The 23,944-nt window shown below is 31.1% G+C and overlaps 16 protein-coding genes and 1 non-coding gene across 17 annotated transcripts; 8 read left to right on the plus strand and 9 right to left on the minus strand.

Moving 5' to 3' along the window:
- Window positions 1–151: 151 nt before the first annotated feature.
- Window positions 152–997, minus strand: NEPG_01531 (uncharacterized protein; the record flags this gene model as incomplete). The annotated part of the gene is made up of 1 exon (XM_013203905.1): window positions 152–997. One exon carries the CDS (start codon window positions 995–997, stop codon window positions 152–154), a length of 846 nt encoding a protein of 281 aa, XP_013059359.1.
- A 380-nt stretch (window positions 998–1,377) lies between these two features.
- Window positions 1,378–1,449, minus strand: NEPG_02709. The gene has a single exon. It is a non-coding gene; the product is annotated as a tRNA-Pro (tRNA).
- An 81-nt stretch (window positions 1,450–1,530) lies between these two features.
- On the plus strand, window positions 1,531–2,027 carry NEPG_01532 (uncharacterized protein; the record flags this gene model as incomplete). Its single annotated transcript, XM_013203906.1, has 1 exon — window positions 1,531–2,027. The coding sequence occupies one exon, from the start codon at window positions 1,531–1,533 to the stop codon at window positions 1,993–1,995; it is 465 nt and encodes a 154-aa protein (XP_013059360.1). The 3' UTR covers window positions 1,996–2,027.
- An 82-nt stretch (window positions 2,028–2,109) lies between these two features.
- NEPG_01533 (uncharacterized protein) lies at window positions 2,110–2,927 on the plus strand (the record flags this gene model as incomplete). The annotated part of the gene is made up of 1 exon (XM_013203907.1): window positions 2,110–2,927. One exon carries the CDS (start codon window positions 2,110–2,112, stop codon window positions 2,893–2,895), a length of 786 nt encoding a protein of 261 aa, XP_013059361.1. The 3' UTR covers window positions 2,896–2,927.
- Window positions 2,928–3,361: 434 nt separating this feature from the next.
- On the plus strand, window positions 3,362–3,699 carry NEPG_01534 (uncharacterized protein; the record flags this gene model as incomplete). Its single annotated transcript, XM_013203908.1, has 1 exon — window positions 3,362–3,699. One exon carries the CDS (start codon window positions 3,362–3,364, stop codon window positions 3,620–3,622), a length of 261 nt encoding a protein of 86 aa, XP_013059362.1. The 3' UTR covers window positions 3,623–3,699.
- Window positions 3,700–4,083: 384 nt separating this feature from the next.
- On the minus strand, window positions 4,084–4,743 carry NEPG_01535 (uncharacterized protein; the record flags this gene model as incomplete). Its single annotated transcript, XM_013203909.1, has 1 exon — window positions 4,084–4,743. The coding sequence occupies one exon, from the start codon at window positions 4,741–4,743 to the stop codon at window positions 4,111–4,113; it is 633 nt and encodes a 210-aa protein (XP_013059363.1). The 3' UTR covers window positions 4,084–4,110.
- A 1,249-nt stretch (window positions 4,744–5,992) lies between these two features.
- NEPG_01536 (uncharacterized protein) lies at window positions 5,993–7,225 on the plus strand (the record flags this gene model as incomplete). The annotated part of the gene is made up of 1 exon (XM_013203910.1): window positions 5,993–7,225. The coding sequence occupies one exon, from the start codon at window positions 5,993–5,995 to the stop codon at window positions 7,223–7,225; it is 1,233 nt and encodes a 410-aa protein (XP_013059364.1).
- A 373-nt stretch (window positions 7,226–7,598) lies between these two features.
- Window positions 7,599–8,282, plus strand: NEPG_01537 (uncharacterized protein; the record flags this gene model as incomplete). Its single annotated transcript, XM_013203911.1, has 1 exon — window positions 7,599–8,282. The coding sequence occupies one exon, from the start codon at window positions 7,599–7,601 to the stop codon at window positions 8,226–8,228; it is 630 nt and encodes a 209-aa protein (XP_013059365.1). The 3' UTR covers window positions 8,229–8,282.
- A 620-nt stretch (window positions 8,283–8,902) lies between these two features.
- NEPG_01538 (uncharacterized protein) lies at window positions 8,903–9,292 on the minus strand (the record flags this gene model as incomplete). Its single annotated transcript, XM_013203912.1, has 1 exon — window positions 8,903–9,292. The coding sequence occupies one exon, from the start codon at window positions 9,290–9,292 to the stop codon at window positions 8,903–8,905; it is 390 nt and encodes a 129-aa protein (XP_013059366.1).
- Window positions 9,293–9,768: 476 nt separating this feature from the next.
- NEPG_01539 (uncharacterized protein) lies at window positions 9,769–11,426 on the minus strand (the record flags this gene model as incomplete). The annotated part of the gene is made up of 1 exon (XM_013203913.1): window positions 9,769–11,426. One exon carries the CDS (start codon window positions 11,424–11,426, stop codon window positions 9,777–9,779), a length of 1,650 nt encoding a protein of 549 aa, XP_013059367.1. The 3' UTR covers window positions 9,769–9,776.
- A 1,000-nt stretch (window positions 11,427–12,426) lies between these two features.
- On the minus strand, window positions 12,427–14,557 carry NEPG_01540 (uncharacterized protein; the record flags this gene model as incomplete). Its single annotated transcript, XM_013203914.1, has 1 exon — window positions 12,427–14,557. One exon carries the CDS (start codon window positions 14,555–14,557, stop codon window positions 12,443–12,445), a length of 2,115 nt encoding a protein of 704 aa, XP_013059368.1. The 3' UTR covers window positions 12,427–12,442.
- Window positions 14,558–15,300: 743 nt separating this feature from the next.
- On the minus strand, window positions 15,301–16,446 carry NEPG_01541 (uncharacterized protein; the record flags this gene model as incomplete). The annotated part of the gene is made up of 1 exon (XM_013203915.1): window positions 15,301–16,446. The coding sequence occupies one exon, from the start codon at window positions 16,444–16,446 to the stop codon at window positions 15,319–15,321; it is 1,128 nt and encodes a 375-aa protein (XP_013059369.1). The 3' UTR covers window positions 15,301–15,318.
- Window positions 16,447–17,473: 1,027 nt separating this feature from the next.
- NEPG_01542 (uncharacterized protein) lies at window positions 17,474–18,362 on the plus strand (the record flags this gene model as incomplete). Its single annotated transcript, XM_013203916.1, has 1 exon — window positions 17,474–18,362. The coding sequence occupies one exon, from the start codon at window positions 17,474–17,476 to the stop codon at window positions 18,155–18,157; it is 684 nt and encodes a 227-aa protein (XP_013059370.1). The 3' UTR covers window positions 18,158–18,362.
- A 202-nt stretch (window positions 18,363–18,564) lies between these two features.
- Window positions 18,565–19,599, plus strand: NEPG_01543 (fructose-bisphosphate aldolase class-I; the record flags this gene model as incomplete). Its single annotated transcript, XM_013203917.1, has 1 exon — window positions 18,565–19,599. One exon carries the CDS (start codon window positions 18,565–18,567, stop codon window positions 19,588–19,590), a length of 1,026 nt encoding a protein of 341 aa, XP_013059371.1. The 3' UTR covers window positions 19,591–19,599.
- Window positions 19,600–19,666: 67 nt separating this feature from the next.
- Window positions 19,667–21,729, plus strand: NEPG_01544 (serine/threonine protein kinase; the record flags this gene model as incomplete). The annotated part of the gene is made up of 1 exon (XM_013203918.1): window positions 19,667–21,729. The coding sequence occupies one exon, from the start codon at window positions 19,667–19,669 to the stop codon at window positions 21,242–21,244; it is 1,578 nt and encodes a 525-aa protein (XP_013059372.1). The 3' UTR covers window positions 21,245–21,729.
- Window positions 21,730–21,931: 202 nt separating this feature from the next.
- Window positions 21,932–23,318, minus strand: NEPG_01545 (uncharacterized protein). The gene has a single exon (XM_013203919.1). The coding sequence runs from the start codon at window positions 23,264–23,266 to the stop codon at window positions 22,130–22,132; it is 1,137 nt and encodes a 378-aa protein (XP_013059373.1). The 5' UTR covers window positions 23,267–23,318; the 3' UTR covers window positions 21,932–22,129.
- Window positions 23,319–23,522: 204 nt separating this feature from the next.
- NEPG_01546 (uncharacterized protein) lies at window positions 23,523–23,786 on the minus strand (the record flags this gene model as incomplete). The annotated part of the gene is made up of 1 exon (XM_013203920.1): window positions 23,523–23,786. One exon carries the CDS (start codon window positions 23,784–23,786, stop codon window positions 23,523–23,525), a length of 264 nt encoding a protein of 87 aa, XP_013059374.1.
- Window positions 23,787–23,944: the final 158 nt, after the last annotated feature.

Here is a 23,944-nt window from a genome sequence, read left to right on the forward strand (position 1 = left end):
TTAAGTGTGCTCAGCATAATGAAATTCTGTACGGATTGGTTTTATAATGGAATTTCATTGTAGAATTATTTAAACATTTGGGTTATTTTTGGAGTATACATATTTAACGTAAATATTTATGTTGTATGCACGTATAACAGAATCTTCTGGGTCATGTTGACTCGTTTCTTTTGCAATCTATGGCCTTATGTCCTTGTACACCGCAGTAGTAGCACTTACCAAGGAATTTATTGCACAGTAACTGCCATTTACTCCTTTCCTTTTTTAGTCTCTTTTTACGTTTATATATGTCCCTGTCTTTCTTTATACATGCAGATTTAAGTGCGTGCAGAGCATTTTCTAGGCTTTTACTTTCTTTCTTCCACGCGCTCAAGAACACACAGGAGTACTTGTAATAATTCTGTGATAATTCCAAGTAGACGTCTCTGTAGGTGTGTGCATTCCCATGTACGTATGCAGAGAATGCGCTGAACCATGTGATATTCTGTCTTTTTTTGAGTTCTTTAAAGGCCGAGAGTGTTGGGGGGTTTTTTAGTGGGGAGAGTGCTACAATGTCTATGTAGTTAAGGAAGGCTTCTATAAAGAAGTCCCAGTCTTCCTGTGTCCAGGCGCTGAGTGTTTTATTCACTGCTTTTATTTTTTGGTTTACAGCTACGCAGATGTTCTTTTCTACATACGTGGTTCTTCTAGATAGCTCCATGCACAGGAAGTACAGCTTGCTTTCAATTGAGTACTCAGCCCATCCGTAAGGGGTTTCATTCAAATACCGAAGTGGTTTTTCTACTTCCTTTCTTCCATGGATAAGTATCATATTATTCAGTATCCTCACAACAGAGTCGTGCTGTGAGACAGCAATTCTTTCAGGCACTCTTTCTGTAGAGTAGTAATATTCATGTTCTTTTCCAAATTGTATTTTTTCTAGTTGTCCCATATGGCAGTATACATTATCTACTATATTTAATTTATATGCTGCATTATTTGCTTTTCTGATTTCCATTAGTTTATTTATTTATCTCTTTTGTTTATTCATATGTGCGTATACGTGTACATTTCTTTGTTTTCTCTTTGTATATTTTAGTATTTATACGTTATACATTGAAATATTTGAACATACCATAATTACAGCAGTTATTATGAATTTAAGTCTATTACTGGTGTAAGTATTGCATAGAATGGGCAATTTCAGTTATTTACAGACTATTCTTGGTTATTTTTGAAGTATTATGAAACTAGAAGAAGCAGCAAGAAAGGGAAAATTAAAGCACTTAAAGAGAAAGGGGAAGGATCGCTTTAATATTACTGCAGAATAATAGAACATTCAACAGGTCAAAATAAATCACATAATAGAAGGGTAAGAGTGTGGACGGGCATAAAGAAGGGTGGCTCCGGGAATCGAACCCGGCACCTCGTGCACCCGAAGCACAAATCATACCACTAGACCAAGCCACCTCTAAAATTTATGGCAATTCTGTGAAACCAGCCGGTTCTTCTTTAGTAGAAAAAGAATAAAGATTTACTTTTTTTTAGGCCATGATGAACAGAGCAGTAAGAGTAGGTGGAAAAAAAGCACCAAGAAGAGCACCAACCAAGAAGCAAGTAGATGCAGACAATGACAAGGGATTCATGACCGCACTCTCTGCTGGTGGGTACAAATGCAACGAGGTAAAGGATGTAGACTGCTGCAGTTTCATGGCTGACACAGATTCCGTTATAAACTACAAGACTCCAGAGGTAAAGGCCGTTACCAAGGACAATGTAGTAATTGGGTACCTTATTAAAGGAAAGGGCGAATTACTAGGAGAGAACAACAGAAACTTTGACCTAGACTCTATTATCAAGTACCTTTCTTCAAAAGGCGTTAATGTAGAGGAGTTAGTTGAGAAGGTCCAGAATGGAGACAAGAAAGCATTAGAAGAGATTCTTGAGCTGGTAAAGACTGCTGCCATTGAGGAGGACAAAGAAAAAGAAAAAGAAGAATCCGAGAAGGCAGAATAAGTCTAAAGAATAAATATCATACTGTAGCCGTGATTACGTAGTATTTATATATAATACTGAATAATAAATAGAAACATATGATATAATATACAGAATATTTAATCTGATTTTATAATGAGCTTACATAAGCACTTACCTGAACAGGAAATATACTACAATTTTTATACTGGTTTTATCCTAATATCAGTTATTTACTGCACAGACCAGAGCAAATTACAGATTATTCCCGTCAATACTATTCTGTGTCGGCGTAGGCCAGTTCATTATTACAGTAGCAGAGTAAATATTCAGTTAAGTTTTAGTTTCTATTTAATTTTCATGCAGAGGGATGTTCACTACAGAAAAGCCAAGAGTGAAGGATACCGTGCCAGAAGTGCGTATAAATTACTTGAAATAATAGAGGAGTACAATATTCTAGAGAATGTTCAGTCAGTGATAGATTTATGCGCTGCACCCGGCAGTTGGAGTCAAGTTATTAAAGAGAGGCTTCCCCATGCCCACCTTCTCTCTGTGGACCTACAAGACATTGAGCCAATTAATGATGCGATTATTGTAAAGGGCGACATAACCTCAGACAAAACTATTTCAGAGATAAAGAATACGTTCGGTGCAAGGGTAGACTTAATTCTATGTGATGGTGCACCAGAAGTAACTGGTTTACACGACTTAGATGAATATTTCCACTCTTCATTAATTACTGCCGCGTGTTCCTTATCACGCACTCTTCTTTCACCAAGTGGCTGTTTCGTCATAAAAGTATTCACGGGGAGCGACCCAGAAATTCTCATGGAGGATTTAAAGGAGTATTTCTCAGAAGTATTAATTGTAAAACCAAAAAGCAGCAGAATAAAGAGCAAGGAAGCTTTTGCAATATGCCATCAAATCAGAATTCCAGAATAAACAAGAAATCCCCAATAATATCATAATAATCCCATAAAATCAGTTATTTATACAATACATTCAGGTTATACCAATACATTCATATGGTTATAGTGTAGTACTAGTATAAGTATATAGTAGTATAGTATGAGTGCATGGTTATAGTGTAGTAGTATAGTATATGCATATGGTTATATAGTAGTAGTATAAGTATAGTAGTATATGTATAGTAGTATATGTATTATGTATTATATCATATATTGTCTCTATTTATCTATTAGGGTTATATACGTTGTATTATAGTGATATATCCATATTCACTTCTATTTCTTACCTATCTATTACTTATTCTATTACTTATATTCTGTCTATTTACTCTTCTATTACTTATATTCTGTCTATTACTTATATTCTGTCTATTTACTCTTCTATTTCTTCTATTTCTTATTCTATTTTGTATTATAATGGCAATAATTTATTTTTGTTAATGGATTTGTCTTATTTCTGTTCTCTTCTTAACCAGGCTGAGAAGTGTGAGATATTTAATCTTCTATTAGAATATTCAAGAAGTTTAGATAAATTAGCATTCTTTATTAACAGGGCAGATGAGTACAAACTTATTCTATTACTTACCTGTAAAGACACTTCATTATTTATTCAAAAAAAGAAGCACACATTTTATACTTCATTACTTATAGGAGGACTATTTGGTATTCTATCAGGAGTGCTTTTAGGGTATAATATGTAGTATATATTACACACTGTATAATAAGTTGTAGTATATATTACACACTGTATAATAAGTTGTAGGCTATGTAGTATAAGATATATTGCACATTATATAATAAGTTATAAGTTATGTAGTATATATTACACATTGTATAATAAGTTGTAAGTTATGTAGTATATATTACACATTGTATAATAAGTTATGGTTAATGATTTACTTTTTCTTATTACACATTGTATAGTATGTAGTATATTTTATATATTGTATAATAAGTTGTAGTATATTAGTGTATGTTTATTAAATTATTTATTCTTTATATTATTGTTCTTTTTACATATTGTATAATAAGTTATAGTATATTTATAAGATATATTACACAGTGCATAATAAGTTATAGTATGTTATATTAATTATAATACATTTACTATTTAATTTTATTTATTATTTATTGTATAAATAATCTTATCTTTTATTTACTTATCTCTCTCTTTTTCTTTCTCCCTGATTTACATCCTCTCTTTACTGTTCTTTATTATGCTTATCTTTAATGCCCAGTCAATTGCCCCATCAATCCTAATGAATATCTCCGTTAGTTTGTCACTGGGAGTATCCTCTAACATCCACAGCAGGAACAATCTCTTCTCCTCTTTCTTCATTTCTGTTATAAATTCAATCAAAAGTTCTGCTACTTCCTGTACTCTCCAATTCTCAGTCACTCCCTTTAATATCCGCACTACCCTGTGCAATGGATGTATCACTAATGAATTACACTCTGCATTACTTATTACACTATGTGTACTATTTAATCTATTATTTATTACACTATGTGTACTATTTAATACATTATTATTACACACTGTATTATATTTATTATTTATTACACTATGTGTACTATTTTCAAATATTATATTTTTAAATACCCTATGCATAAGAAGTATTTTTGAGGTTGTTGACCACCCGTCCGTTATCCAATTAAGCACTTCAGTAAATAGTTCTGGTGAGTACTTTATAACGTACTTCTTTAAATTTACACCAAGCACGTCTAAATTATCCTCACTCCTCACCCACTCACCAAAATTTGCATCGTATTTTGTATCCATTTGTTTAATTGTTCTGTCTACATCTGCTGCTGTTCTCATTACTCCTTAATTACTTGTAGTATTTATATTTAATTTATTGATTAATTAGTCCATAAATAGAAATTAATATTACTGGATGTGGAAATAATTTTAAGGGGGGAGCTGTCAAATGAATTTCCAAATTTAGAAAAATATCAAAGATTGGTCACATAGTTAATAATATAATACAAGATATAATACACATAGTATAATAAGTAGTATAAGATATAATAAACATAGTATAATAAGTAGTATAAGATATAATAAACATAGTGTAATAAGTAATATAGTAAGATATAATAAGTAATAAATAGTACATATAGTGCAATAAGTTATGTATAGAGTGCAATAAGTAGTATAATATACAAAGTACAATAAGTAATAAGTAGTATACGATATAATAAGTAATACACATAGTGTAATAAGTTATGTATACGATATAATACACAATAAGTAATAAGTAGTAGTAAGTGTTATTTATTATGTATAGTGCAATAAGTAGTAAGTTATATTATGTTATTTATTATGTATATTGCAATAAGTTATGTAAAGAATAAATAATTTTATATTTTATTATATTACTATTATATATATTATTTATTATGTGTAGTGTAATAAGTGTTATTTATTATGTACAGTGTAATAAGTTATATTCTCCTATTAAATCATTTTTTATTCATTTATCATTTAATAGGGGAATAAAGGAGCCAGGAGAAGCATGAATTATTTATAGAAGTATTTCATGGGGAAATAATGAATAGAAAAGAGTCACTTAGAGATAAAATATTCAGAGGATTATTCTTATTACTATCAGGGTTCATTGTACTATCAGTTGCATAATTTATTATATAATACATAATAAGTAGTATATATTATAACACATAGTATAATAAATATTATACCAAACAATTTATTATTACACTATGTATAAAAAGTATCAATAAATATATTATTACTTATTACACAACGTACAATATATCTTATTACATATTACACTATTACTTATTACACAGTATATCATAAGTTATAAGTTATAAGTTATAACTAACCAATAATCATTACTTATTATACAACATACAATATATCTTATTACTTATTACACAACATATCATATCTTATTACTTATTACATATTATCTCCTATATTTTATTACTTATTATACAACATATCATATTTTATTACTTATTATACATTATCTCCTATATCTTATTACTTATTATACATTCTCTCCTATATTCTATATTTATATTTTTGCATTTTTTATTACCCCATGAGTAATAAATCTTTGATGACAGTATTAAAAGTACTTGGTCCAGTAATCCTTCCGATCCTGTTCGGAATGTGTTTAACCTCCATTAACGTATTATGTAATATACCAGTACTCTATACATCCACTGAGTCTAAATTAGACCAGTTAAGCCACTGGGAATTTGTATCCCCTGCTCTATTCATGGGTACATTCACTCTCTCCTTAGTCATATTCATATCTGGTATGTACAGAATCATACCACACCCATACTTTAAGTATATATTCACTACATCCGCTGTATGTATATGTATAAGTAATATACTATTTGTATACATAAGGAATAATATACTACTAAGTATATGCAGATACTTTATAGGGATAGGTACAGGCATAGCATGTGCACTTGGTCCTGTATATTATACTGACTTACTTGGCATGGTTAATGGATCAAAAGTATCCTCATTACAAGGCTTATTCATAAATTTAGGAATATTAATAGAAGGGGTTATATCGGGTTATTATAATAATTCCACTTTTATATTTAAGGTTATCGCTGGGATCAGTTTTATTTCAATTATTATAAATATTTTATTTACAGAGAATTCAAAAAAACAAAATAATTTACGGATTATCCGGGCATCTGGTGATGTAAATGTAATAACCCGACATAACCCTAAATTATTCATTATATCCTGCCTTATCATGCAGGTGGTTCAGCAGATGACTGGGATAAACCCGATTTTATCAAACAGGAACGGGTTCTTTATTGGTAAGAATACGGTGCCTGAGCACTTCTTTAATATGGCTGGGCTAATTGGCACTGCCCTCTCATCAATAATTATGTTTAAAGGATCGGGGTTTAAAGAGGTCGTGTTTATATCTGGTATTGTGTGCACAGTTACACTGGGGGTACTTGGGGTTAGTAATATACCGTGGTGCAGTGGTGTATACTTACTGTTCTTCTCACTGGGCCTGGCTAATCTGCCGTGGATACTTCCTGGCATGTTATTACAGGAGGAGTCTGATATAACCACTGCTGCTGGGCTTGGGTCACTTGCTAATTCTGCTGTATCGTGCATTGCACTGAGTATGTTTACTAATTATAAGGTTACGGCTGGCATTAACTGGGTATTCTTTGTGTTTAGCACGTTTTCATTCATAGAGGGCGTATTCGGGTACTTCTTAGTGCGTGTATCAGAGAGGCAGGGCAAGAAAAGTTCTGGTGTAGAGGTGAAAGAATTACTTAGTGCGTAATATATAATATGTAATGATCATATGAGTAAGATATATTAGTATAAGTATGATAAATAATATTATATAGTACGCATACACTTATAAATATTATTACTTATTATAGATACACTTATAAATATTATATATTACGTATATATCAATAAGTTATAATAATAATATAAGTATAAAAATCAATAAATCAAGATATTATACTATAACTTATTACACATTATACTATAACTTATTACACATACACTTATAAATATTACTTATTACAGTTTATATTTTTATTTTATTATTTATTACACATACACTTATAAATATTACTTATACTATAACTTATTACAGTTTGTATTTTTTATTTTATTATTTATTACACAGTGTATATTATATTATGCTTATAATGGGAGATATAAACAGAGTAAAGGTCTATTCTCTCTCTGAACTAGAAAAGAAAGAGAAAGTAGAGGTGTTCTTATCAAATGAATTTGATATATTTAATATATCAGGAGTTGATTCAAGAGATAAATCCTTTTATAAATCCTGTATAAAAGAAGTAAAGAATAAAAACAGCACAGAATATAGTAGCAAGTGTACATTAAGTAATCACAAGTATACAGAATATAATAATAAGTGTACATTAAGTAATCACAAGTGTACAGAATATAGTAGCAAGTGTACATTAAGTAATCACAAGTATACAGAATATAGTAGCAAGTGTACATTAAGTAATCACAAGTGTACGTGTCCTATACAAATATTTAAGCAGATAAGGTATATTACAGCCAAAGATGTAACCGTATACAGGAATGGCAAGTGTACACTAGATACAGCACAGATAGGATATATTATACCAAGAAACAGTGCATTTGGCAGGGATTACAGTGACATACTATTACTTATAAGACAAATCATCAGAAGTAAGAAAGAGTTCATTTCTTTACCATTTGAGTTCTTTACCACGTGGATAGGCTTAAACATAGGCATAGTAATAATATTATACATAGAAAGATATATTATATAATGAGTAATAAGTAATGTATAATGAATAAGATATATTATATAATGAGTAATAAATAGTGCGTAATAAGTAAGATATATTATATAATGTGTAATAAATAGTGCGTATTAAATAAGATATATTATATATAGTGTAAGATATATTATATAATGTGTAATAAGTAATGTATTATGTGTAATAAATAATGTATAGTTCACATATAAGTAATGTATAATAAACAAGATATATTATATATATTATAACAAATAATGTATTATGTGTAATAAGTAATATTTATTATACTTTGTATTATATATTATTATTTATCACTAATAGTGTACTATATTACAATAGAGTGTATATTTAAGTTATTATTATTACTTATTATACTATGTGTATAAAGTATTTATATAATTAATCTACTCTTTATTCATAATATCTTTATTTATTATATCATTTATTACACTATATGTACTATCTCTTATTTATTACACTGTGTATAATATATATTACTTATTACACTATGCATAATTTATTATATTAAAATATTCTTTATACTATACATTACTTATTATACTATACGTACTATATCTTATACTTATTTTATATATATTTATTATATTACTTATTATACTATGTATACTATATATTATTTATTATACTATGTATACTATATATTACTTATTATACTATGTATACTATTTTTTATTTAGTATACTAATACACCCTTCATATATCCCTAATATTAATTCATTCTCCTGTATATGTTTATTATTTAGTATACTAATTAACTTATTCTTCTCTGTGCTTATATCTGATAATTCTATTTCTGTTTGGTTTATTATATCTTCTGTGGTGGATAAGACTTTTGCGTATTTGTATAATATATTCTCTTCTTTATTTAGTAAGTTAGTCTGCTCTTCTTTTCTTTTCTTTAATTCTTTTATATCCTTAAGCAGTAAAGCATTCTTCCTCTTATTTATACTGATGGACTGTGTTATAACAGAAGTATTCTTAGATAGAGTGTCTAATTCATTGAATAACTTACACAGAGACAGTCTAAACACGTTAGGTTGCAATAGATCCATAGGAAAATAATAAAAATAAAATATAATACACATAGTATAATAAGTAAAATATAATACACATAGCATAATAAGTAATATAAATAATAAAAATAAAATAAGTATAAGATATAGTACACATAGCACATGATTTATTATGACTTATTACACATAATACACTAATTATTATAATTTATTACACATAGTACATAACTTATTACACATAGCACATAATTTATTACACATAGTACACTGATTATTATTACTTATTACACATAGTACGCTGATTATTATGACTTATTACACATAGCACATAATTTATTACACATAGTACACTAATTACACCATAACCTGAATAACTTATTACACATAGCACATAATTTATTACACATTATACCATGACTTATTACACATTACATCATGACTTATTACACATAGTACATAACTTATTACGCATGGTATAATAAATAATCCTGTTGTATTTTACTTTTAATATATTGTCTTATATTTATTTATGCTTTTCCTGAACAACCACCGGTAAGTCCTTGCCACTCGCAATTGCCTTTGAATAATTAACACCTAAATATACAGTGCAGTACAACCAAATAGTACTTATACCCACTGTAGTAGTAAATGTAATAGCAACTGATTTACGTATATCACTAGTATTAAATATAGATAACAGGATAATCTGCGTAAGGGAGGCAACTGACTTACCTAACTTACCGAATACCCCATCATAAATACCTTTAAACCGGGACCGGTGCTCTTTCGGTATCTTAACACCGACTGCCTCCTTGCATATGTCAAATGCAGCATACTTCATTATCTTAATCATCATGACCACTATCATACTAATGACTAACTCCATTAACTTAGCATGACTCATTGACCACGGGAGTACTGCACCAATTGTCTTACCAACCCGTGTGAGTACGCTCTTATCCGTGGCTAGTACTTTACTGTTAACCCATATAGTACCAAAGAATATTGCTGATCCGATCAGTGACAGTACGGGTGATACCAGGCCCAGTGATAACCACCCTTTCTTCTGTATGAATGATTTCATTGGTGACATAAGTACGACTCCTGTGAGCACTCCCACAACCACTTGCTGAATTGCTTTTGTTATCATGGTGACAGTTTCCTTTGGTAATTCTTTATACTCTGCGTAGTCCTTTATGGCCATGTTCCCTGCTCCTTCTGTTAAGTTAGTGACCATCCCGTACCCCAGCACGGACAGTGACAGTGCAAGTATGATCGGGTTAGAGAATGCAGCAAGTATTCCACTGACCATGCCCACTTTAGTCTTCTTCTTGGGCTGTGGTGGGTTAGATACGATGTATACAGGGTACGGTACGATATTATCCATAAGGTTCTTGTATATGTAGAAACTAACCCCACACAGTAACCCTAATAGTATCAAGAAGTACCTGTAGAACATAATTATGTTGTCCTTGCTCTCTTTATTAAGCAGGGGCACCGTTAACCCCATAATCCCAGAGAGTGTCAGTGCCACATTAGCGAATATCAAGAATAACGGGTAGAACCGGAGGGCCTGCTTCAATAGGCATAATTCATTAACACACCCAAAGAATAAAAGCGACAGCACGAAACTCCCCCACATCTCAGCAGACACGTAAAATAACGAACACGTCCAGAAATTACCAAGGTATAACAACCCCTCTAAGAACTGCATGCCTTTACTGTGCATCTTTGAATCCACGAACAAGTCCGATACCAAGAACTTATACGGCTCCATCTTCTCTGCGAATGTGAATATTACGACTGAGTACAGTATAAAGTATGCACCAAACCCTATATGTGCACCAAGCATAATACTCCTCATCTTAACACCACGTGACATTAAGTACTGAAACATAATACCGAATGCGATCGTAGACATAAGCACGGCTGTTGATTTCAAGTACGGGATAGATGTCGGTAACATCTTACCAATAATAAGCGTATCTTTAGCATCTCTTAGTGTGGAGTATATAAATGAAGTAATAAACCCAAGCACTCCGAGTGAGAAGAACTTTGGGTACTCTACTTTTAATACTCTAAAGAATGAAGAGGTCTCTTCAATCGCTTTCTTTTCATGTTCTTCTTCTGTTGGTAGAGATTTACTTCTGTACTCTTCTGATTTTGTGTCCATGGGGTAAAAATTTTTCATGAATTTATAGAAAATTATTAAAGCAGCCAATCAGAAGCAAATAGTAACGAATCATAACTTATTACACAATTAACAAATAATAATAAATAATGAGGGGTTAGCCAATGATTAGTAAATAATGATTATTATGTAATAAATCATGGGTGGTAGCAAGATATATTGTAGATTGTGTAATAAATACTATCTTAAATTTAATTGCAGGAAAATTTTTAAAAGAATTAAAAATAAAATTTACATTAATTATTACACAATGTACAGTAAGTTATGAGCATTAAGAGTATTTATTATATAGTGTAGTAAGTCATAAGCATAATTATATTAGAAGGACTACCATTACTATTTATTATATACTGTGTAATAAGTTGTATACGTATTAAGAGTATTAAGAGTATTAAGACTATTTATTAATTGTGTAATAAATTATGTAATAAATTTTGATCTTAGGAGTATTTATTAATAATTGTGTAATAAGTTATAATTTATTGTGTATTGTGCAGTAAGTTATGAGCATATTATGAGCATTTATTACACAATGTGCAGTAAGTTATATACGTATTAAGACTATTTATTAATTGTGCAGTAAGTTATAATTTATTGTGTATTGTGTAATAAGTTATACACGCATTAAGACTATTTATTAATTGTACAGTAAGTTATATACGCATTAAGACTATTTATTAATTGTACAGTAAGTTATATACGCATTAAGACTATTTATTAATTGTGCAGTAAGTTATATACGCATTAAGACTATTTATTAATTGTGCAATAAGTTATAATTTATTGTATACTGTGTATTAAGTTATAATTTATTGTGTATTATGCAGTAAGTTATGAGCATATTAAGACTATTTATTAATTGTGCACTAAGTTATGATCTTAGGAGTATTTATTGCATACTATGTAATAAGTTATATACGTATTAAGACTATTTATTAATTGTGCAGTAAGTTATATACGTATTAAGACTATTTATTAATTGTGTAATAAGTTATAATTTATTCTTGTACTTCTGGTGTCTTCTGTGATAAGTATCTGAACTGTATAAGTGCGTCGGTGTACCCCGTGGTGTCATGCGCCGTATTAATTGTACGTGAAAGTATCACAGACACTTTCTGCTTTACACCAGGAATGTCCTCCCGCTGCATTACCCCGTGTAAGAATAGAAGACCCCTCTCAATTAAACCCTGTGATAATGCGTTAAGTACAACAGGGACACACTTCATGACTAAGTCACTCGGCACGTACTTTGCCAATACGATCGGATCACCAGAACATAAAGCGTACCTCATTAAATGCGTATCACTAAGACGGGCCGCACCAATTATACCACTTAAACTGTCACCCTGTGATATTTTATGACTTACGTCCTGTGGCGTATCTGCTGACCATGCGACTGACACTCCCCCCTCACGGAATAATAAAATACCTTCATCTGTGCATATACCCACTGACCAATCAGGCTCATTCAATAAGCATATCCTACCAGAAGAGGTCCCTGCCTTGTCCAGGACAGTCCATTTAAGTACCTCCTGGCCTGAAATGTACTCAGACACTTTAAGTACTTCCCGGTCACGTACGAGTACCTTGTACGATATAATGATCCCTTCTGGTGTATTCTTAATGCATAATGGAGTGCACTTACCAAGTCCATTTACATACCCTGGGATAACCCGGTACTCCTGTACTTCTTCTGTGTCCACGTACTCATACAGCATACCACTCTCACCCAGACAAGATATCCTGCACACACTCCCTGATCGGGTTATGTCTGCGAATAAGATCTGCTCGGGTGTATCCACTGTATATACAGTGTCCTTGTATACGGATATACTGTACATAGTGACTACCACCACAGACGCATTAAGCACTTTCACTGCTAGTGGTAGGTCTATCTCATACGACTGGATTAACTTACTCCTCTGTATATCGTATACGTCTAAATACGTCAGTCCACAGAGTGCAAGTACTTCATTATCTGCATCTGCCATGGAGGTGGCCTTATCAGTCGTGATACACTTCAGTACGTCACCGGACGGACTGTGCAGTGTACACGTACCTATCGATGAGACCGTAAGGAATTTCTTATCCAGTGGGAGTACACTAACCACACACGCCGTATGCTCAGACACTTTCTTAGTGCACAGGGAAGACCCTCTCTCCCACAGGAATACGTCACCCGTCCCTGACCCGGATACGAGCAGGTTATCATACGGCACGCACACTCTTTGATCAGCCGATCCGGTCGCATTGAATAAAAGTGAGTTTGTCTTCCACTCCCACACAGCAGAACCATCCCCTGATAAAAGCACCCACTCATCTGATTCTATAAACTGGACAGAATGCGTACCCGTACTGGTTATTTTCTGTACGGGTTTATTATCAGACGTACTCTGCAGTATAATATTACGCTGCGTATCCAGGAGTACGACCATGTCACCGTATACAGAAATACTTGCACCGATTAAATTATGCAGTGTATACACACGGTCTGTCACAGTCCACTTCCCACCCAGTAAAGTAGACTTACTTATCTCACCAGATGACCATACGCAGTATACCACACTGTTTATTATACGGGCACACAGTGGCACGGCCTTATTACGCAGTATTAATACAGAAGTGTCCTCACCCGGTGTGTACACTCTAAGTACGCCATCCTCTGATCCTGTAAGTACTTTATCACCTGGCACTATCATGCATATATTATCCTGGTGGCCAGTTATGTGCTTATACTTCTGGAATGAGAATATTCCTGTTACTGCCCTATTCCATATCTGTAAGTACCCCAAGTACTCTAAGTATACTTGTCCATTGACTAAGCAAACTGCCCTACACGCCTTATGGGACATTCTTCCTATTTCTGTGTTATACTCTAAGTTGTATAAGTATACTCTGCTGGATATGTCCAGTACTAACAGAAGATTATCCTCAACTGAGAGCATTTTAATGTCTCGCTCTGTTTTTAGTTTAAGCACAGAAGATGTCCCTGCCCTTATTTTTATCTTTTTTATGTGTCTGCCTGTTGACTGGAATAATTCTCCTGTATGCTCATTGTACGCAGAGACTGTCACAGAAGAAGTTCCGTAAAGTGCAGAAAGTTCCACTGACATAAAAATTTGCAAAAAATAACGAAATAAAATAATGAAATAAAAGCGTATTAGATATAACTTATTACACAATACACTATAACTTAATACACATTATACTATAACTTAATACACATATTATACTATATATTACACATTGTACATAACTTATTACTTATTACATATTGTACATAACTTAATACACATTGTACATAACTTATTACATATTGTACATAACTTAATACACATTGTACATAACTTATTACACATTGTACATAACTTATTACACATTACACACATTATACTATTACTTAATATAACTTAATACACAGCATACATAACTTAATACACATTACACATATTATACTATTACTTAATACACATTACATTATAACTTAATACACATTACATTATAACTTAATACACATTACACACATTATACTATTACTTAATATAACTTAATACACAGCATACATAACTTAATACACATTATACAATAAATAGTACAACTTAATACACATTATACTATTACTTATTACACATTGTACATAACTTAATACACATTATACTATTACTTATTACACATTATACTATTACTTATTACACATTGTACATAACTTATTACACATTGTACATAACTTATTACACATTGTACATAACTTATTACACATTGTACATAACTTATTACACATATTATACTATTACTTATTACACATTATACTATTACTTATTACACATATTATACTATTACTTATTACACATATTATCCTAATTCTTGTTCTTTATTATATCCTGTACTCATTATACGCCATGTCCATCTGCATCTCTTCTATGGTCTTCTTGTGTACAGGTACGTGCTTCTTTATCATTGTCAGTGTATGTGATACACTTAGCATATCCTCCGTATTTAAACAGTCCCTAGTGATAACCTTGTCCTCACTGATATACTCATCCCTTATTATACTGCCAGTAATACTCCCATCACTTATTATATCACTAATAATATACATAACACTCTCCTTGCTTACACCTAATATAGTACTAACAGTACTTATACTTATCCTACTGTATATATTACATATCCTACGTACCCTCTCCTTATACACTACACACTCTAAACCACTCACTACACCATATAACTTATCCTTACTTATCTTACTAATATTATACTCAACTATACTATTATACTTATCTATATCACCACTCTTAACTGCCCTATATATACTATTATACACATTATCACTGTACATTATATAATTATTGTTATATATACTTATTATATACAATAAATCAGTACACTTGTCCGTATACACACTATCAGTACTATTAATTATAGCCTTATTTATATAATAATAAGATAACTTATACTCACCACATATAAAATACACTTTACTAGCATAATAATTATATACAGATGACTTATTCATATACGACTCATCTATACCACGTATGAATATATATGCTTCATCATACATATTATTATTATCCAGATATATTAGTATACTGTTTATTACTACTGTAATAGTATCAGTACAATTATACTCCTTTAATTTACTTAGTGATATAAGGTACTCCTGTAGTATATTTATATTAAGCATATTAGTGGATATCCTTATAGTCGTATATATAATAGATAATAGACTGTCTAGTATAGTAATAGTATTATTATACTGTATATTATTAATAATATTAATGGCTGTATTATACGCCATGGTGTAATTATTAGTGTATATATATTTAGTAGTTATAAGTAACTGTATTAAGTAATTAGATTGGGGTGTTTGTGTTTGTAAGTTTAATAAGTCATTTATGTCTACTGTAGATATAATCTCGTATAATGATTTAAGTGAGTCTTTTGTGCCTTGTAATGTTCCTGTGTTGATACTCTTTATACTGTCATGTACTTTATCCATAAAATAAAATAATAATAAAATATAATATATAGTGTAATAAATAATAAATAATACACATAGTATAATAAATAATAGAATAATAGACTAATAGAATATAATAAACATAGTATAATAAGTAATAGAATAATAGAATATAATAGACAATAGGTAATATATTATGATTTGTTGTATAACTTATAGTGCATTGTGTAATATATTCTGTGTTATTTATAAAACAAGGGTATTTTAATTATAGAACATAGTGCACTATATAATTATTTGCTTATAACTTATTACACACTGTGTACTATATACTATTATTTATGCACTGTGTATTATATAATACTTTATGCTATAACTTATTACACACTGTGTACTATATACTATTATTTATGCACTGTGTATTATATAATACTTTATGCTATAACTTATTACACACTGTGTACTATATACTATTATTTATGCACTGTGTATTATATTATGGTTTGCTTATAACTTATTCAATATTTGAATTATTCATAAAATACTTATAACTTATAACACACTGTGCACTATATAATACTTTATGCTATAACTTATAACACACTGTGCACTATATAATTATTTGCTTATAACTTATAATACACAGTGTGTAAATAATAGTATATAGTACACAGTGTATTATATAATTATTTGCTTATAACTTATAATACACTGTGCACTATATACTATTATTTACACACTGTGCACTATATAATACTTTATGCTATAACTTATAATACATTGTGTACTTACTATATACTATTATTTATACATTGTGTACTATATTATTCTTTCGGGTTATTCGGGGTATATCTTCTCCTTGTTTAAACAGTGGGTTAAATGAGTTATTGATTGGTCTGCTTCTACTTATACTTTCTGTGCGGTTTATTGCCTTACCTAATGGTATTTAATCATAATCATATGCATACATACTTATAATATACGTATAAGTAATGAATTCATCATAAAATATTTAAATTTGATGAATTTATAACGTATTTTAAATAGAAAAAATTTTAATCCCCGAATGATAAATGGTGATCTATTAAAAGATAAAAGCAGTATATTAACTGATGAACCCATGAATATACTTATTGGTGCAATAATAATTATAGTAATTATAATAGTATGCGTATTCGCTGGAATCACATCTGGTGGCATATTAGGAAGAGGAAGAATAATAGAACATCAAAGAATACCAGTAACCATCAGAAGACAGCCAGCAGAAATAGAAGAATACAATAGACAAATAGAAGAATACAATAGACAAATAGAAAAAGAAACAACAAGAAGAAAAAGACGAGAAGAAGATAGAAGAAGACAACAAGAAGAAGAAGAAACAGAAAGAAGAAGACGAGAAGAATATGATAGAAGAAGAAAACAAGAAAATGAAGATAGAAGAATAAAAGCAAGAATAGAAATGGAAACAAGAAGACAAAAACAAGAAGAATACGATAGACAAATGGAAATAAAAATAAAGAAACAAGGTGAAGATATAAAAAGACAGCATGAAGAAGAATTAAGAAAAGCAAAAGATAAATTAAGACAAATAGAACAAGAAGAAGAAACAAGAAGAATAAAACAAAAAGAAGAAACAGAAAGAAAAATAAAAGAAGCCGATATAGCCCGAACAAGAAGAATAGAAGAATATAAAAAAATACAAGAAGAAGAAATAGAAAGAAATAATTTATATGTTAATACTACTAGTTAAATACGCATTATAAATGTGATTTATTTGTATTATATCTTATAGATAATATTATTAAAAGCCAGAAACACTCTGAAATTCTATTAATTTATAGGGGGCTTAGGGGATTATTATATAAGACATACTTTAATACTAGGTTTAATTATTCTGTATAATTAAGACTTTGAATTTATTACAGGCTTAGCTTGTATCATAAACTAATAAAGAGTGCTCTATTTTATATTTTCAGTGTATTGTATGCGTAGTAAATAATTAATGGGACTATTCCGTGCGTATGTCACATGTATATAATATAACTTATACTATAGTATACTGTATATTATATAGTATTATTTATACACTGTGTAATATTTAGTGGCTTATTTTGTTTTGACCAATTATCCTATTGGTTATTTATTTCTTGTATATTTATGGATTCTGTTGTTTGTATGCAGATGGTAGATAAAGAATTACTTAAGAAGACATCAAATAAATTAATACAAGAGAATAAAGGAATACTTGCTATAGACGAGAGTCCTAAATCAATGGAAAGTAAATTTAGTAAGGTAAATATTGAAAATACAGCAGAAAACAGAAGAAGGTACAGAGAAGTACTTCTGACAGCACCGCATGAAATAGGGAAGTATTTAGGTGGGGTTATTTTAAATGAAGAAACCTTTACACAGGAAGATAGCCAGGGTGTCCCATTTATTCAGCATATAACACAGGCTGGGATATGTGCTGGTGTGAAATTAGATAAAGGATTACTCCCACTGAGTAATTCTGATGAGAAAGTGAGTACTGGATTGGATGGGTTGAATGACAGGTGTAAACAGTACAAAGATAAAGGTGCATTATTTGCTAAGTGGAGGTCTGTGTTTAGCATAGACCAAGGGAAACCTTCTGATGAGTGTGTATACAAGAACTGTGAAATACTTGCTGAGTACGCTGTTATTTGTCAGAAGAATTCTTTAGTTCCTGTTGTAGAACCAGAAGTACTTTTCTCTGGTGGGCATACAGCAGAAGAGTGTGGTTCAGTGACTTCTCAAGTTATTTCCTGTTTGTTTTACCATTTGAACAAGAAAGGGGCGTACATCCCTGGAGTGCTTTTAAAAGTAGGGTTTGTTACTTCTGGCGCAAACCTACAGGAAGAAAGCGTGGATGAAGTGGCTAGTGGGACTATTAAGTCATTTATGTCATCTATTCCACCTGCACTCCCTGGGATTGTTTTTTTAAGTGGGGGACATTCTGAAGACCTTTCTGTGGCGTACCTCCAGGGAGTGTCTGCTGCTGGTGCTAAAGAAAATGCACCGTGGGCTGTATCATACTCCTTTGGAAGGGCATTACAAGACGGGGTTCTTGAACTGTGGGATAATAAAGATGAGAATAAGGAGAAGGCACAGGATCTTCTTGTTGAAAGGGCACGAATTTGCTCTTCTGCTGTTATGCAGAAGTGAATGACCGTTATGCATGAATAAATATTTTATATTTAGAATAAATATTTTGGTTTATGGAATTGAATTTTTTTGGTGTATGCAGGGAAAGTATAAAATCACAGAGCAAATAGGGAAGGGTGCTACTTCTGCGGTGTACGAGGGGATAAACACTAGAACCCAGAAGAAAGTGGCCATAAAAGTGATTGACTCTCAGAGCACAAGAAACCTTCACTTGGCGGCAAATGAAATTCGGGTACTGCAGAGACTGTCGCACCCAAATATTGTAAAAATACTTGAGACAGTGGAAACAGAGAGACAGACACTTATTGTGTTGGAAAGGTGTAAATTCTCTCTTTCTTCTGTGGCTAAAACAGGGAATCTTCCGTATAAAAGTATTCTTAGAATATTTAGAGATATTCTTGTGGGCGTGCAGTATCTTCATGCAAATGGGATTATACACCGAGATATAAAACTGGGGAATGTAATGATTAGCGATGCAAATGATTTGAAAATAATTGATTTTGGGCTATCAAAAGATACATTATTTAGTGCTCCAAAGACATTCTGTGGTACACCTGACTTTATAAGCCCGGAGATGATGGGAAGAATGCCGTACACTAAAAAAACAGACATATACAGTGCAGGCATGCTTGTGTACTTTCTCATATTTAGGTGTGATTATAGCAGAGAAAGAATGCATGCAGGGAAAAAGTCTGAGCAGTATGGGCAGATGGTGCACCTTCTTGAAAGAATGCTGGAGAAAGATCCAAATAAGAGAATCACTGCAGAAGAAGCACTTGCCAGCCGGATATTTACTGGATTCTTTCCTAAATTGATTTCAATGGGAGGTATAAAGCCGTTTAAGATATCTACTAAACTAGGAAATATTTCATACGCGGATGAGAAAGTCACTATGACCACAGACTTGGCTGTATTCTCCATGCGCGGGGATATGGGCGGTGTTTATCAGAAAGATGCAAAAACATCCCAGGAAGTGTACACTCCATTCTCTACCACAGACACAAAGACACTTAAACTTGTGGGATTCTGCTACTCTATACTGGGCCTAGTGAAGAAAAGAACTCCTGTGGTAATTATACTCACTGATAAAGGAAAGTTCTTTAAAATGCTTACAGACACTGTTTATGTATACATCATAGATGACTTCTACATCATCTGGCAAAACGGAGAAGTATCTGGAAAGAGTCTAAAGAATAAAGAAAGAATCTCTCCTACCTCCCAAGAAATTGAAGAAATAAAAACGCTCATACACGAGGCAGAAATAACACTCCAGGAAAGTGTGTCTTCACAAAGACCTATTTTAGCAGATAAAAGAATCCATGCTAAAGGAACACTCCACCACAGTGCATACCAGTCTGTTGGTATTTCAGTAGACTCAAATACACTGGCAAACCTTTCCCCTAGATCACAGAAACAGAATGAATATACTCCTGTATTCACACAGAATGGAAGTATTCTTAGAATAGAACCGTACGTATACTACTTATGTGTGAGTGAAAGAGAGGCATATATTCTAAATGTACAAACAGAGGAAATAACTGAATGCACACCAGAAATGCCAAAACAAGTGCATAAAATAAGAACATCCACACATAAAGGTATCCTAGAGAAAGTACTTCTATTCCAGGAACTATTAAACACAGCCAGACTATAGAATGTGACTGTATTAATACGCACTGAACATATAGAATATGTTTAGTAAATCTGAATAATTTCACTGTCAATAATTTTGGTTATTTCTTAATAATGCAGATACCTCTAAATTGACTTTTAAACCCCCTCGGAAATTTCTTAGATAATTAACCCAGCAACCGCACTACATATTATAAGAATCTAGATATAACCAGGGAATAGAATTAAATGTATAATTTTAAAATATTTCATGGTGTAGAGTGTAAATATCTGAGTGTAAATTACAGAATATTTCTAGCTTTTGTTACCTCTGTAAATATAAAATAGCCAAAGCATAAGAAACCCCATGAAATTCTGAAATATTTAAAATTGACACTTGCACTTACACATTTTCATTCGGGTATAATCTACTCATTCACACCTAGTTTCTATTTAATTCGGTAAATTATATAATATTTCCTATTTATCTAGCATTTCCCCCATTTGTTATGAATAAACTGCATATAGAACTATTTCTGTATACTCCTCTTATAAAAATTCAATTTTACTGGTCTGTTAAAATAAGAAATTCTTTATGGCTTTAAGAATTTCTTATTCTATTAATTTACCTTATCATAATTATCTTATAATGGAATAAATCTGTCTTCTTTAATATCTCCATATAATACTTGCATATACTGAATACTAAATAGTAAAAATATGGTATATCTATATTTATTTAAATAATCCTGCTATGGCTTGAAATCACAAATTCTAATAAGATAGTTCTTAGTTAATGTGATTCCTGTCTAAAATACGGTTACTTTCATATTTCTGAATGAATTTATGTTGTTGGTCTAAAATGTGCTTAATTTAAATATAAAGTTAATTTCGGGTTACTTCATATTTATACTGAAATATAAATTCATTAGGAAGATTTTGTGCTAATTCTTAAAAGTGCTTTTGTTTTATCTAAGTTTATAAAGCCATAGCTAATAGCAATTATCATAATAATCGAAAGTATTGCTAGAATAATCATTGAAGCCTTTTTAGCTCGTAACATATTTGAGCTCTGTACATTTTCTAAATTTGACAGGTCAAGAACAGCTGATGAGTCATTAACACTGGATAATTTGTCCTTTAAACTTTCCAAATATTTTTTGGCTACATTATTTTTAAACTCCATTGGATCACATTCATATCTAGAGCAAATATCTGAAATGGTTTGACTGCTTTCTTTTGAAATAATTATGGTTTTAGCGGTTTTGAATGTATTCATACTCTCCTTTAGATTCTTTATAAATGTTTTTATTTTTTTGTTAATATGGCCAGTGGTTGTGTCATTGAATAGACTTAGAGTAATTATATCCTTTAAAACATTGTGCTCTACATCATCTTGGTCTTGAATAGAAATCATTCCGTACATATCAGCTATAACTTGGTCTATTTCATATGGATTTGCTCTTGTAAATAGCTGTAGTGAATAAATATCATCTGGTTCTAGTCCAAGCTTCTTCATATTTGATTCTTCATTTCCACTTTCATTAATTGTAACAATTTCTTTCCCGTGCTGTTCTAGTATGTCCAGTACTCTCTGCAGTCTTGAACATTCCTTAGACTCTGTTAGCTCAAAAAGCCTCTTTATTACATCAGCAGAATAAATTGCTTCTGTTGGCTTCTTAATACTCTGCTTAGTAGAAAATTCATCTAGAGTATTATACAAGAAGTCCTTCCATGGCAAATAATTGTGTACGACATTCAAATGATTATTGTTCATTATAGTATGCCATCCAGTTCTTTGTCTGTCATCCTCTGTCACATGATTTATTGTATTCCAAACAATACTTGCCCTTATCTTTATATTCTTTATAATATCATCGAATATTGATTTAATAAGGATATCATACGTTTTATTCACATATAATCCTCCAAATTCACGCTCTATTGACCGAATAATTTGGCTGTTTATCATTTGCGCTATTGGAGCATATTTATCTTGGAATGTGTCTTCACTTGAGTAAAGTTTTTTTATTTTGTCTATTATATATAAACCATCCTTGGGCATAATCTCTTCATCTTTAGATGGAAATATCTTGCGCAGTTCTTTTTTTTATTTGTACCTCCAAACATCTCTGGGATAACCAAATCATTCTATATTTATATTTTAACTGACAAATCAAATATCTTCTGTTTAAACAACCAACCAATTTTCAGTTATTTAGGAGTAAAATACAATTATTGGTGCATATTTATTTTTACGCCAAGTATGAACATACAGAGTTTGTATAATAAGATTATTGGTAATTCAGAATATTTCATTATTAATAAAGTGGCCATGTTAATCCATATACTCTAAAGTCATTATTTTCAACAGGGGCATGGCTATATGTAGATTCTCCACTTTCTAGTGCATCTACATGTTGTCTGTGTAATTTTTCTGCTTTTCTTTTTATTAAGGATATATAAAGACCCAAAATTATAGCAACAATTAGTACGGCTAATACTATAAATCCTATGGTTTCTATAGCAGTTGTTGATAGTTTTGCATTTTTTGGTAATTCTGGTTTTGGGCATGGTGGTAGCATTCTATTTTTCTATTTATTACTTCTCTTATATACTTTAATTATTTGATATATGATCTTTATTCTATAAAAGTGATGCCATCACATGAATTATAATGATTATACTGTAATATCAATGATTATACTATAATAATAATATAGAAATATCATTTACTATTTAC

The sequence above is a fragment of the Nematocida parisii genome, assembly GCF_000250985.1.
Source record: "Nematocida parisii ERTm1 unplaced genomic scaffold supercont1.3, whole genome shotgun sequence".
In the NCBI taxonomy this organism is placed as follows: Eukaryota; Fungi; Microsporidia; genus Nematocida; species Nematocida parisii.